This window comes from Halichondria panicea, chromosome 15 (genome assembly GCF_963675165.1).
Source record: "Halichondria panicea chromosome 15, odHalPani1.1, whole genome shotgun sequence".
Lineage (NCBI taxonomy): Eukaryota > Metazoa > Porifera > Demospongiae > Suberitida > Halichondriidae > Halichondria > Halichondria panicea.
Genome location: NC_087391.1, coordinates 4,610,388 through 4,624,338, shown reverse-complemented (window position 1 = coordinate 4,624,338; position 13,951 = coordinate 4,610,388). Strand labels below are relative to the sequence as shown.

The window sequence follows — 13,951 nt, the reverse complement described above, 5'->3', positions numbered from 1 at the left end:
AACTTTTTCTGCTTTATGCAAGACCAGTGGCAGGTGGCGGTCGACCCTGAGACGAGCTGTTCGTGGGAGGCAATCAGGTGGTGTGGTATTCACCAGGGTTGAAGATTGCGAGGGTGTCGTACAGTGTGGAGACAACAGTGTTGCAGGCATTGTGGGTCAGTTTGAGGACAGCTGCGGACATGGTGAGTGAGTAGATGTATTTTTTAGGGATCACACATAATTTGGCCAGCGGTTTGTTGAAACAATGAAATCTGGAATGTTCAGCTGCATGGTTATTTTGAAATCTCGTGATTTCGAAATCTCATACACCAAAAACACCTGTTGCCAGCCCCTTGGTTTTGTTTGCACGATGTGTTTCTCACTGCTCTCTTTGAGCAGTAATGATTCAAGGCCTCGTGAAGCGATATCACATATCAGAGAAAATGCCCATGGTCCAGGTTGTGTTAAACTATAGTTGCAGAATCTCATGATGATTCTTGTACACTGAGGATTTACGGTGAATTACAAGTTCGATAATAGTACTTTTCTAATGTCTAGCATTGCATTGATAACCCAAAATCATACCATACCAAAAATAGCTCATGTGGCAGTAATTTTTCTTCTCGGCAGAGATATAACAGTTTAAACACAGGATATACATGTACAGTGGAACCTCCATTAACGACCACCTCCAAAGAGTAACCACACGCTATATAACGGCCAAGAGCTCAGGTCCGGATTGAAACTACAATGACTTCAATGTAAAGCAACCTCTCAGGAGCGACCACCTCTCTACTCCGTATAACGAGCAGCTTTCTAGTCCCCAACTAGCTTTAGCAATGGAAAATAACCTCCCAGGAACGGACAGCCACACCCAGAAATAACAGAAAATTATTGCTGAGATAGCATTATTTTGCACAATCGTGAAAACCTGGCTGTAGCTTGTCCATAGATAGTAGAGGATAGTAGAGGTTAGGCTCTACTATCTATGGCTTGTCTCTACAGCCTTTTCAAAGCTTATATAAGCTAAAGAAGCAGTTAGCAAAGCCCTAAGATTCATTTGCAGCAAGAAATGACTCGTAGAAAGCTGGCAATTGAAACCTCCCAAGAAAGACCACCTCTCTATAACGGCCAAAAGGCTGGTCCCCAATGGTGTCCGTTTTATGGAGGTTCCACTGTATATATAATACGTGAAAAGTGCCGCCACTTTATGTGATGCCACCTCCCTCTCCCTCCATGCTGTAGTATCATTTGGGTTATAATTGTATACAAAAAATGTATTAAATGCCAAACACGAGAGATACGTAAATCAAATCAAAACAAAAGATGGTTGAATAGCATAATAATAATTATTGTCCTTTTTTGCTAGGTGGAACTATAATATGCACATCATCTCATTTCTTTCTGTCACAAGTTTAGTACGCTTATTTTGTAGCATTTTATGCAAACCATCATCCACTTCAGTATCATTCCTTGTTAGATCAGCTTCAACTTCTCGGATTTTCTCATTGACTTGTTCTAGACAACTGACCACACTTTGTACAGAGTCAACAGAAGCTCCACGACCACTGGTGAATTTGGGTACTTCTATTAGCAGAGCAGCGGACTGGTAATACGCATCGGCAGCTTCTTCGTTGCCAAAGAAAAGACATGACAGCAATGGCACCTTCCTTTCCTCCGTCCACACACACCAACGAACATTCTCAGCATTCTCGACATAGCCAAAAGCTTTCTTCAGTTCATCTTCATCCTCAGTCCCATTGATTACAGGTTGATCATTTACTTTATGTTGAAATGATGGTACAATGAAATTACGCCTCCCATAACCGTAATCATCTCCTCCACATATTGCCTTCAACTGCACAGAAAGACCAAGTGATTTGGCAACACGGTAAATGATCATGTCTTCTCCTTTAAGGAAAGGAGCATCTCTAAACTTGTGGAATTCGTCACTCTCACACTCCACATATCGGTAGCGACAGAAAAACCCGAGACTTCCACCCTCCCTCATGAAGTGAGGGGTCTTCAAAGCAGCCTGCAGCTCTTTGTAGAGAGGGCTGGTAGTAATGTCCAGTGATACTGGATGGCAGGCAGACAGAGTGTAGTAAAGGTTGTAGGTGAGGGTGAAGCGATAGCCACTGGTCACAGGGAGAACTTCGTGCTCCACATCACTATAGAACGCAGCCCACTGAGTGGTTGTTGGGGAAGAACTCCAATCAAACATCACTGTGTGTCCCTGGTGCCTGGTCACTAGAGCACCTCCTGTGAACTGAGAGGGGAGACTCACTACCAGGCTGCCGAACATCTCCGAAGATCGAGGTGTGTCCACGTGAGCCTTAAAGTGACCGCCAGTCGAGTAGACATTCAGTTTGTATAGCTCTGCTCGGATGGATGCCCCATCAGCCATGATGCTAGCAATGGAGCCAAGAATTGTTGTGTTGGCTAACTCGAAATTGGCAGTAAAACAATCAGGATCTAATTTGAGAGCATCCCTATAAGTTGGGTCAGTGACAGTTTGGCTGCCCATGCCAAAACTAGCAGTAGAGCAGGCCTCGAGGAACTCAGGAAGATTTTTGTCCTCCAACACATCTGCTGGCAAGGTTAGTGCATTGTAGACTCTTGATTTCTTTGTGTTACAGTAGTGTATGGTCACGTTATCCACTTGGGGAAGGGAGCCTCCACAACAAAATCGACACTGGATTGTCTTCGCAATTTCACCGAGGTTTGAGATGACAGACTTTTCAGCTGCATCTTGGAGACCACTAGAGCTAGCCATCTTCAACTATTAAACAGGACAGTAGTAAAAAAGCTATCTTTGCAATACTGACAAAACCAGTCAAACCAGTTTCATTACAGGCATGATCTTGCTTGCCCCACTAACACCTGACCATGCAGCATGTGTGACATTCTAGTTGTACATTGTGGTTCTCTCCTATACTGTCTTGTTGCTTTAGTAAGATGGCAAGTGGTCTCCAAGAAGCAGCTGAAAATTCTGTTATCTTAAACCTCGGTGAAGTTGCAAAGACAAGCCAGTGTCGATTTTCTTGTGGAGGCTCCCTTCCCCAAGTGGACAATGTGACCATACACTACAAAAAAAAACCAGGTAACTACAATGCTCTAACTTTGCCAACGGATCTCACAGTGATAGAGGATAAGAATCTTCCTATGTTTCTCGAGGCCTGCTCTACTGCGGCTAGTTTTGGCACTAGCAGCCAAACTTTCACCGACCCAACTTATAGGGATGCTCTCAAACTAGATCCTGATTGTTTTACCACCAATTTCGAGCTAGCCAACACAACAATTCTTCGCTCCATTGCTAGCATCATGGCTTGTGGGTCTTCCATCCGAGCAAAGCTGTACAAACTGAACGTCTACTCAAATGGTGGTCACTTTAAGGCTCACTTGGACACACCTCGATCTGCGAAGATGTTTGGCAGCCTGGTAGTGAGTCTCCCGTCTCAGTTCACAGGAGGTGCTCTTGTGACCAGGCACCAGGGACACACGATGACGTTTGATTGGAGCTCTTCCCCGACAACCACTCAATGGGCTGCGTTTTATAGCGATGTGGAGCACGAAGTTCTCCCTGTGACCAGCGGCCATCGCTTTACTCTCACCTACAACCTCTACCACACTCTGTCTGCCTGCCATCCAGTATCACTGGACATTACTACCAGCCCTCTCCACAAGGAGCTGCAGGCTGCTTTGAAGACCCCTCACTTCATGAGGGAAGGTGGAACTCTCGGATTCTTCTGTCGCTATCGATACGTGGACTGTGAGAGTAACGAATATTATAACCATTTCATTGGAGATACCTCTTTCCTTAAAGGAGAAGACATGATCATTTACCGTGTCGCCAAATCACTTGGTCTCTCTGTGCAGTTGAAGGCAATATGTGGAGGAGATAATAAATTTCATAACGGCAAGAGGCCAGATTTCATTGTATCATGGTTTCAACACAGAGTGAAAGATTATCCGAATAAAGAGTCTGATATTGCAGTTGGAGCTAGGTTGAATGATGCTTTTGGCAGCTATGTCGAGACTGCTGAGAATGTTTGTTGGTGTGTGTGGAAGGAGGAAAGGAAGGTGCCATTGTTGTCATTTCTTTGCTTTGGCAATGAACCAACTGCCGCTGCATATTACCAATCTGCTGCTCTGTTAATAGAAGTGCCCAATTTCACCAGTGGTCGTGGAGTTTCTGTTGCTTCAGTACAAGCTGTGCTCAGTTGTATTGAACAAGTTAATGAGGAAGTTGAAAGAGTTGAAGCTGATTTAAATGGTAAAACACGTAGAATGGAACGTTTAGAAGAATCAGCAAAACATTTTGTCGATGATGTTAGCATGCAAAAATATTTGTTGAAGGAGAAGATGAAGCTGAAATCCAGACGGAAGATTGTACAGAATAGGCACACTGAGTTAATAACAGAAAGAAACGAGATGATGTGTATGGTCCCACCCAGTAAAAGAGCAAAGATTAAGAAATAAACAATTGCTATTCAACCACTTTTGTTAGTCTCCTGTGCTCGGCATTAATTTGATTTGATAATAATTGTGTTTCTGTTACTATTCTCTATATCAATGTTCGTCAATACTGGGTGTGATCAGATAATGAGAAATGTATGGGAATCAATGTTGCAAGCTGCGCTGTTCTAATGCATGTTGGGTGGCCCGGTATTAGAGTGTTGTGAAGATGTTCCAAAAAAATGCCTCCTGGCTGCTGCAGCTCTAAAAAAAGATTGCGCTTTATTGGAAGGCTAATTCACAAGAGGGGGAAACTTTGTGCTACTAAAGGTTCTAAAGAGACTGGAACAACTTTTACAGTAAAATTAGCCATACTCAAGAAAGAAGCTTTAGTTTTAGACGTACACAGCTTTACTCGTCTGGCTACGCCTTGAGGCATCTTATTATGGTTTGAAATTCCTTGAATGTAATGCTTAATTATGAGCCTATAGTGGTTTAGGCCGTATATAGTGCATGGCCCTTTGACATGTATGATTGCAAACACACTCACAGCCTCTCTTATTCCACAGCTCAGTGGATGCAGTTTCTTCAGCGACGAGTGCCTTGTGTTTGTGCTGGTGGAGAGAAGACACTGGTTGTCACTGTTATCAAGGCAACACTCTATCTGGTCAGTGTGATTATCTACTTGTACTCAGAGTGTGACTGAGTGCAGCAATGCATATCATAGTTCAGACATTGAATCAGCTATATAATAAGCGGAACGCTTCAATTGGTAGCTAATCTGCATTAGCTTGTATATATATATAAGCTGCTCACTCGTGAAATATATTTTATATACCTGCAGGTCCAGTGGCAGTGGCGGTTGATCCACACACGTATGCACTGCAGACACAACAGATGGTGACTGTCAAAAGCTGAGAGGAGTGTGTATAAGAGAGCAGGAGTGCCTCACTCTCCACCTACTCACTGGAGCAGTACACTGTGTCACCCTGCCATTTCAGTAGCTATAGGTGAGCAAACAGTTTCTGAGATCATCTTTCAACTTGACTTTTGGTTCAATTTGGTTAAGGTTACGGTAAACAGATTCATGATTTTTTATAGTGAAACTATAAATGCCATGAGAAGTTGAATATAATATATCGGTGTATCAATCTGTTTGACAAGTATCAATCTTCAAAACATCTTTCAGTGGAAGCTCTCAAGTTACTAGAAACAACACAAACTAGTAGTCATTTTATGCTTCCAAAAATACTTCTAAGCTCCATGTTCTTGCTCTTATAGGATACTTTTTACCATACTGGAGGGCTACACGAAGCGTTTTTTCGCTCCAGGCCAGGAAACTCTCACAAAACAAAAATATGTACTTAAAATGGCTAACAGAGCCAAGGAAAACAGCCTCTATTGTGAGCTCTCAGTAGCCTTTTTTCTTCGTGTGGCCCTGCATATACTTCAGATACAGTAGACTGCACCTAAGCTATCTATTAAAAGTGTCTATTCGAGCCATGAAATTACTACTGCGTTTTAGCTGGACTTCCAGCTTGGAAAAGATCAAGAAATTACCATAAGGGCAAATATACAAACGCGGTTATCATAGCATTCGCTTCTGAAGAAACGCTTGCTAGTTATGTGTGTATAGTACGATATATACATCAGCTTAGCTCTCTATTTCATCCTTCCAGAAGGCTTTCACACTAGTCTAAAGCTACGTCAGGATGTCTTAGCTTGGATCTGTACAGGCTATATATATAAGTGTATGGTGCCTATAACTGCTACTTGCAAAGATAACCCGGCTATAGGACCATCCTAGACGTATATGAGAGCCTCTTCTGTCTTCAGACTAGTGTTCAAGCAAGCTACTAGACCAACGCAATAGATGGCATAACCCACAGCTTCACGAAACTCAGTCATGGAGATAAAGGAACATATTCTTAGTAAACAGACGGTATATAATTTACTAAGGTTTTACGTTCGTAGTACGATTACCCATATTCTGGAGCGCATGTGCACTATCATCCATGCAATAGGTACCAGGCCGTGTTTTAATGCTGCCTGGAATCGAGATGTAAAGTGTCTTCAAACATGACTAGATCTCAGGTGATGATGTATGAAGTGTTGATAGGGCAAGCAGGAGCATGCCTGTCTGTTAGAGTGACCACCATGTTTGGTGTTAGCATACTCACACAACAGAAACTACTTTGACTTTTCTAGCATGTGTATATTCAAGGCTATAGTGGGGCAGGGGGAATCTTCTCCCTCTTGTTCTAGTAAGTTGTTTGCAAACTGGTTTGACTGCCATTTTCTCTGGAGACATGTCATGCTATATGTTCATACTACATGCACTGGTTCTTTATAATCATGTCACCAGCTGAGGGTTTGCTTAGTTTTAGTGCTCTAGCTTGTCTAGTTTAGGTTAATTCCTAAAGAGCAGGTCGCCGTATACCAACCACCATCAACCAGTGTGCACTTCCCTGAGTGTAACTGCCCACCATCCCGTCAGTCTCTGTGTATACCAGTAGATAGTGTCTTCAAACATCTCACTCCATTAGGTGGTAATGTGTGTATGCATTGATCTGCATTAATTGAGAATGAGGGCAAGTAAGAGCATGCCTGTCTGTTAGAATGACCACCTTGTTCTAGATGGTGTTAGCACAACTTTATTTTTAATTCTACTCACACAACAGAAAGTATTTTGACAAGTATTTAGAAGAAGTAGGCCTACAGATTTACAGCTGAAGTGATTCCATATACCAGGAACCATGGGAAAAGAGTAGAAATTAAAGCTAGAATTATGATTGTGGAGTTGTTGCTTCTTTCCAGGCTTCTTTGCTGACTTTGCTGTGGTCCTAGTCTACAGTGCATCTCAGTACGCCTCTAGTCTACCATTACTTGCTGCTTAGCCAGCTTCCATGCACATAGTACTTGTACTGTTAATTGCCCACAATTAAATGTCCTGATGATCGAGTGCTCATTCACATATACAGGTATATACAACATGTACAGGTATACACTAATTGAACATTATTTTAGTTAGCATATTCAAAGTTAACTCGTAATTAAATTTTTGCACCTTCTGCATGTGTATACCTATCGTCTTTGGGTCAATTATGAGTATACTCCTATCTTGCATATCAAGTGAAATAAACAATAAGTGTACATGCATGTGTGCAGTTTATTGCTTGCAGTGTGTTTGATAGTTACCACAGCCCATGCAGCCCAGCGGCCTCAGGCAAGTTTCTATGTATTATAGTAGAGTGTGTTACAATGACGTCCCCACCAAGCAAAATGGCAGAGAATTGAACAATTGTTTCAACCATCTATTGTTTGTACATTGTATCTCCCGTGTTTGGCATTTATTCTGTTGTATTGTTTTTCTGTCAAAATTGTTAACACAGTCATTAGCTTCCTCCATGCAAAGGAGAGGAAGTGGGCTAGGGGTGTCACCAGATAAGAGAATGCTGCATGCATGTATACTTATGTAAAACTACGGCACTGAGCTTGTGACAGAGAGAAATGAGATGATGTGCATGAACAGTTTTCGGCTTTTATTTACGCAGATGTGTTCAACCAGTCTGCACTAGTGAATAAAAAAAATATGCATACTATCATGGTTCAACTTACAGTAGGAGGTAAAGGAAATGTGTGCCATGCAGTGGCATATATGAAGTATAAGAGCTGATGGAAAGAGTATGCAATTGTGAGATTCCTTGACCTTAAATATAATTATGGATACATGCATAATCACTGCATGACATAATTATTGTGTCTCATTCCACAGCCTCAGTGCTTGGTTTCTTCAGCGACCATCATCAACGAGTGCTCTGTGTTTGTACTGATGGAGAGGGGGAGCCGCTGGTTGTTACCCACAACATGTTGTCAAGGCAACTATTCATCTGGTCAGCGCAAAGAGCTACTCAAATGTGAGTGTAGCAACGTGTATCTTCAGTGTTCAACCCCCTCTTATATACACGTGCAAATATTAGTTGTGGGTAGCTCTCTAGGACAATGCTAATTCATGGTCCCAATTTATTTACCCTCAAAGTGACTATTTTATGCTCCACTTTGTTGCATGGATTGGTGCATGCATGTTATAGTTATTTTGAGGCGTGATATATTAAAGCTACTATTGTTTTTTCACCTTAACTATATAATTATGCTATAATGGAACACTAGAATGGAAGTGGTTCGTACTTGTACACACTTCACTGTCTATTGGGGTTGCCGTTATATAAACACATGCATGCAATACAGCCAGCCACAAGAATCACCATTTAGTTTGTGTTTCAATCTGTGTTAAATTTACATGCGCAGCCATGTACTAGCTGGTGTTCTTCCCAAGGGACTGGAGAGGGCCACTTCGAGAAAGGCTGAACACACAAAGAATAACACAAAGACACAAAGTCATATAATATTATAGGATTGCCAAAAACATGATATTTGTAAGCCATGCACTGACTATGCTGGTGTGTGTATACTGGCGTGATTGTTCAGGATGTGTTGTGATCTATCTTGATCCATCCTGTTCTATTCTGATGTGTTTTGTTATGTATTTATCACACTATAGGTTATACCACATTTATGATTGTTGTGTGTGATCACAGTTTTTCCTTGGTTCCGATTATCATGCACCACCTTCCTTCTGGATTGAAGGTACGTCTGACCACGAATATTTTACCCAGAATGAAGCAACCTTGCCTAATTTACCTGCAGTGCAAGCTCCAACCACGAAATATTACCCACAAAGTGTCTCAATAATTATAATTCACGAATATTTTGTCCCCTCGAAAATTACCTGGTATAACATTAACTTGCAGAATAATTATTTTATTTACACCGCTCACTCCCACAAGGATACAAAATAATTGTGAAATCGTTAACATTCCAATGAAATTTATGGGGATTATAGAATCATGTAGGGTGATAACTGTATATGGGGGCCGGTATATATTATATATAGTCGTTACTTATTATGCCTCGAGGCGTAGCCGCACGAGGGATACGGTAAAGCTGACTGTGTGTGTGTCTGTCTGTGTGTGTGTGTGTGTATTCCAGCTATAACTGCTCAACGGTTACAATGCGACGAAAACTAACAGCTTCTATAGGCTTCTAGCCACGTTCTCTTGGATTTTGATTCGTGGATTAGCAAACTAAAGCTTCTTTCTCGAGTTATGGCTAGTTTGACTCACATTGAAGGCTGTTGCAGTCTCTTCAGAATCTTTCATAGCATCATCTGTCCGCACAAACTTTCTATTCAACATATGAGTTAGCCTTGCACTAAAGCGCTAGCTTTTTGTTAGCTACAATACTCAGAAAATATCTGTTAAAACAGCTAGCTAGCAGTACAGTAGCCATTTGTAAAATTGATCTCTTTGGACACACCCTTTAATTATTCCTGTGGATGTAATGCGCATGCGCGCTCATTCCCCATGTGTGAGAAAATAATATCCAAGATCCAGATCCAGATCCTCCTGGCAGAATCATCTTTGTCTTGAGGGCCTGGTAAGCCACAAAACACTACCATATAACAATATAGATAACAATATGCATGTACACAGGTCTTTTCTTCTTAGATATTATATACACTGAACTACAGATCCTGGAAGAATCAATTTTCTTCTTTCTTGATGTCCTGGTAAGCCACATAATACAAAAAATAATAACTTACAATAGATGCATGTAAATAAGTCTTTTCTTCTCAGTGACTTTATATAGATAAGCTAACTTTAATATAAAATTCATTATAGATAACACTCTAATACTTTTGAGCGAAAGCAAAAACATGGCGAGAGGCATTAGCACAGCGCCAGCTTGAACACTAGTTATATAGAGTACTTGACATGAATTTGTCACAAATTGAGGCCACACGTACAAATAAAATAAAATAGAATAAATAAACACATGATATAAGAATGATAGGTATAATTATTAATTAGGTATAGTTCACAAATACTGCTCTAATCCAAAGCCAATTCTCGTACAGTGTCACCATCAACAGGGACAACTTAGTTTTAGCTCGCCACTGTACTCTTTGAATCCACGATGACTCTGCCCTCCCGGCCTCGTGTTCCCCTATTGCCCTCAGGCAGTACTTGGACATGATGATGTAGGATTGCCTATAGAGGGGAGACCCGAGGGAATACTCGAGGCCGCGTAAAAGGTCGTTGGTTTTGAGGATGAGGACCAGTTGTCGTGGGATATTGTTGAGGAGTTGTGTGATGTGTGAGAGGTAGAGGGGGATGTGCTGTTGAATGGCTCGCATCTGTGTGTGTGTGTGTGTGTGTGTGTGTGTGTGTGTGTGTGTGTGTGTGTGTGTGTGTGTGTGTGTGTGTGTGTGTGTGTGTATGTGTGAGGGATGTATATACATAATGCACAGTGTAAGGATGTGTCACAATTAGCTAGTCGATTACTAATAGTTGTAATAGTATACTTAAAGACACTAAATAATAAAAGCCTGCTTAGGAAATGTAATTATGTAAATGGCGTCTGTGGATACGGAGGAAAGATCTTTAATTTACATTATAAGCAATGTACTGTAACCCCTCACCCACCTCTTCTCTGGACCTCTGTTTCTGTGTGATGCCCCCCTGCACACTGTCCCATGTCCGGGCAGTGATCATACAAGCCAGTAGGGGGTACAGTTCCCCTGCATTGAGCTCCAGGCAGTACCTCTCCACAGCACGACTGTCTTTGTTGATGAGGGCCTGCCATAGGCGACAGTAGGTCAGTCGGAATTCATCAGTCAGCTCCTGAGAAGAGGGAGGAATTGAGTTTGCTTTAAAAGTTGCAAATTTGTACTATACATGCATGTACATGCTGTACTAATAACCATAAAACAAAGACATGCATGCAACATTATTTTTACAAACTGTACAGGTCAAGCCAAAAACACTGTCAAATATCTGAACATACAAGTGTGAGTATGCTTTAGACGTCAATTAGGAGCAACTCTCACTTTGTAAAGGCCGTGGTCGAGGAGCACTATCTGAGCCTGTCCATCAGACCCGGGTCGAACCAGCACATTCCCAGAATGTGGGTCACAGTGGATGAACCCTCGCAGGAAAATCATCTCACTGTACATACGACCAAGCTTCAGGGAAATCTGTGGGGGTGGGATGATAATGAAGTTGGTACACATGTCATATAGGCCGTCACCATCAGTACACAATGCCATCTTCCTGCCCACTCACATCATCTCCTCTCAGTCGATTCCTCTTCAAATATTCCACATTATCGACTTTCCCCCCATCAATAAACTCCATGGTCAGCACTCTAGGTGTAGTGAACTCCCAATGCACTCGAGGGGCTTTTACAAAACTGTGTGCATGTGCGTGTGGGGAGGGGGTGGGGTGCATGAAGCCACAGTAACTATAATTATGTACATTATACAAGAAATAAAATGCATTGACCATTCAATGCAACGTACACTACAAATACAAACATTCACATTCATGTACACACAAGTGATGTACTATAGATTGGAGGTAGATGGGTAAAGGCTTTATATCACGATTTATCTACACACAAGTACAGTGTTGTACTTGGAATTTTCAGAAGTAGTGGCTCTATTCAATCTTCAATCTCAATTCGATACACACAGTTGGCTCTTTATGTACTATGCCTAGGAGGTAGGTTTTTTGCCTAGTGGTAATTTTTGCCGGTGGTGGTTGTAGAAGTGTATGGTTAGTACAACCACCTCCGACTAGTGTGGGCGTATCCCTGCAATCAATGAACTGCTATATTCTGTCTCATGCACTCTCTCACTTGAGGTGAGTGAACATGGCTGAGAACCGCTCCTGGTTGTGAGCCTCCTGACAGAAGTCCAACTCCATGGGCAGGTTGGCGCGTATCTCCTCCACTAGCCACTGGAACGTGAAGTCTGGGAACACTAGGTGGACACAGCTCACCAAGAACTGTGGAGAGAGAGGGGGGAGGGGGGTGGGGGGAAAAATTGATAATTACAGCAAAATTCAAGCTGTTGGATTTAGAACATGTATAGCACACTTGTATATGTACATGTACATAATTATATGTACATATTACGCAACACCAATTATAATGCTCCAACTTATGGGGAAGAAAGGAGGATAGTGGAATTTTTGGGTTGTTCTGGAGTATCAATGTCTTGAAAAATGGTAGAAAGCATAAAGCTAATAAATTAGCAAACCTCAATGGTATCTATATCAGTGTAGCCATTCCTACGGACGTCCGGGTGTTGTATCTTGACGGCGACTGTCTCCCCTGTACCCCTCAGCACTCCCTTGTGACACTGGGCCAGAGAGGCTGCTCCCAAGGGCTCCTCGTCCAACTCAGAGAATATGGTATCAACTAGAGGTGGAATACGTGGACGGGAGAGGGTCAGTTAACATGGGTGCATGTAGGCTGCTCTAAAAGGTATTCAAGTTTGAAAATAAGCTTGTGAAGGGGGGGGGGGGGGAGGGGTACTCTTTTAAAGCTTAACAGTAAATCAATTTCAAGCCTTTGTGTGTGGCTAACGTAAATCTTACACTGTACATTCATATGCAGATACTAACTATATCAGGCCTACTACATCATGCTAGAGAGAACAAACACCCACATGGCTGTCCAAACTCCTCCTCTACGACCCCCTGCAGACGACTGAGGGAGGTCTTTGGGGCCTCGTTGTGGAACACTTTGAACACCTTTACGTAGGACTTTGGTAGAAGGTAATCGAGAGAGCCCAGGTGTTGTCCCACCTTGATGAACAACCCTCCATTCCTACTGCACATCTCTCGCAGCCTCAGCGCTGACCGAGTGTGTATCTGGATACGAAGTATACAAAATTAATGGTTCAAATCTTGTCATCACAGCTCTAAGCTACCATACTTCTTTAGGCGATGGTAAGTGGTTACTTAATCTAGTTATTAAGTGCAAATCAGCCCTTCTGGTTGAATATAGACATCCATCATGAGTGTAGTTCTAGGTTCATTTATTGATACTTTCATTGTTCAAAAGGTGTAGCATGTACAGTATATCCCCCCCATGTACCGTATAGCAGGTGATTGTAGTGGGGTAACTATTCGTTATTTTCATGGGAAAGCACCCTTCTGTTTATGCACCACTGACCCATACATGTAGCACCAGCAAACATAATTATTTGGGGGGGGGGGGGGCCGGGGGGAGGCTTATAATTCGAAGAAGTATGGTACTACTATTAAATGAACGCCGTCTCTTGGCTTACTTGTCCTATTGTGGTTCTGTACTCCTCAGTATCATATTCGAGGTCTCTCAGACTCCATTTATAGTCCAGACTCACTATAAACGACTGTTAAAGAGAGAATTAATAATTTAGTACACTTGTCAGTTTGACTGATAACTTACAGCACAAGCAGCTCTGCCAAATCTAACTATTCTGAAAGTGGAGCACCATGGATTGTCGAGGACATCTGTGTGATAGCAAATAGCCCCAGACGTTGCCGTTAAGGCCGTGACTGCTAGTCCACTTTTGAGCAAAAGTCTGACAGCCATTGTAAATAGGTAATGGTCGTTCGCGAAAGAA

The 13,951-nt window shown here is 42.2% G+C and overlaps 3 protein-coding genes across 3 annotated transcripts; 1 reads left to right on the top strand and 2 right to left on the bottom strand.

Moving 5' to 3' along the window:
• Nucleotides 1–1,298: 1,298 nt before the first annotated feature.
• LOC135349391 (uncharacterized) lies at nucleotides 1,299–2,780 on the bottom strand. Its single transcript, XM_064547921.1, has one exon. It carries the CDS (start codon nucleotides 2,753–2,755, stop codon nucleotides 1,355–1,357), a length of 1,401 nt encoding a protein of 466 aa, XP_064403991.1. The 5' UTR covers nucleotides 2,756–2,780; the 3' UTR covers nucleotides 1,299–1,354.
• A 157-nt stretch (nucleotides 2,781–2,937) lies between these two features.
• Nucleotides 2,938–4,461, top strand: LOC135349272 (uncharacterized). Its single transcript, XM_064547780.1, has one exon. It carries the CDS (start codon nucleotides 2,938–2,940, stop codon nucleotides 4,459–4,461), a length of 1,524 nt encoding a protein of 507 aa, XP_064403850.1.
• Nucleotides 4,462–9,657: 5,196 nt separating this feature from the next.
• On the bottom strand, nucleotides 9,658–13,938 carry LOC135349067 (aarF domain-containing protein kinase 1-like). Its single transcript, XM_064547545.1, has 9 exons — nucleotides 13,774–13,938; nucleotides 13,634–13,717; nucleotides 13,010–13,214; nucleotides 12,599–12,759; nucleotides 12,196–12,344; nucleotides 11,622–11,748; nucleotides 11,387–11,533; nucleotides 10,983–11,180; nucleotides 9,658–10,693 (listed from the first exon to the last, which is right to left on the bottom strand). The coding sequence occupies exons 1-9, from the start codon at nucleotides 13,918–13,920 to the stop codon at nucleotides 10,364–10,366; spliced, it is 1,548 nt and encodes a 515-aa protein (XP_064403615.1). The 5' UTR covers nucleotides 13,921–13,938; the 3' UTR covers nucleotides 9,658–10,363.
• Between the last annotated feature and the right edge of the window lie 13 nt (nucleotides 13,939–13,951).

What these genes read in the sequence shown, in the direction of transcription:
- LOC135349391 (XM_064547921.1), bottom strand. Translation starts at nt 2,755, where the DNA reads ATGGCTAGCTCTAGTGGTCTCCAAGATGCAGCTGAAAAGTCTGTCATC.
- LOC135349272 (XM_064547780.1), top strand. Translation starts at nt 2,938, where the DNA reads ATGGCAAGTGGTCTCCAAGAAGCAGCTGAAAATTCTGTTATCTTAAAC.
- LOC135349067 (XM_064547545.1), bottom strand. Translation starts at nt 13,920, where the DNA reads ATGGCTGTCAGACTTTTGCTCAAAAGTGGACTAGCAGTCACGGCCTTA. An exon ending in CTGATATAGATACCATTGAG is followed by an intron (nt 12,345 to 12,598) that starts GTTTGCTAATTT and finishes CTCTCTCCACAG; the next exon opens with TTCTTGGTGAGCTGTGTCCA. An exon ending in TCGACCACGGCCTTTACAAA is followed by an intron (nt 11,181 to 11,386) that starts GTGAGAGTTGCT and finishes CCCTCTTCTCAG; the next exon opens with GAGCTGACTGATGAATTCCG.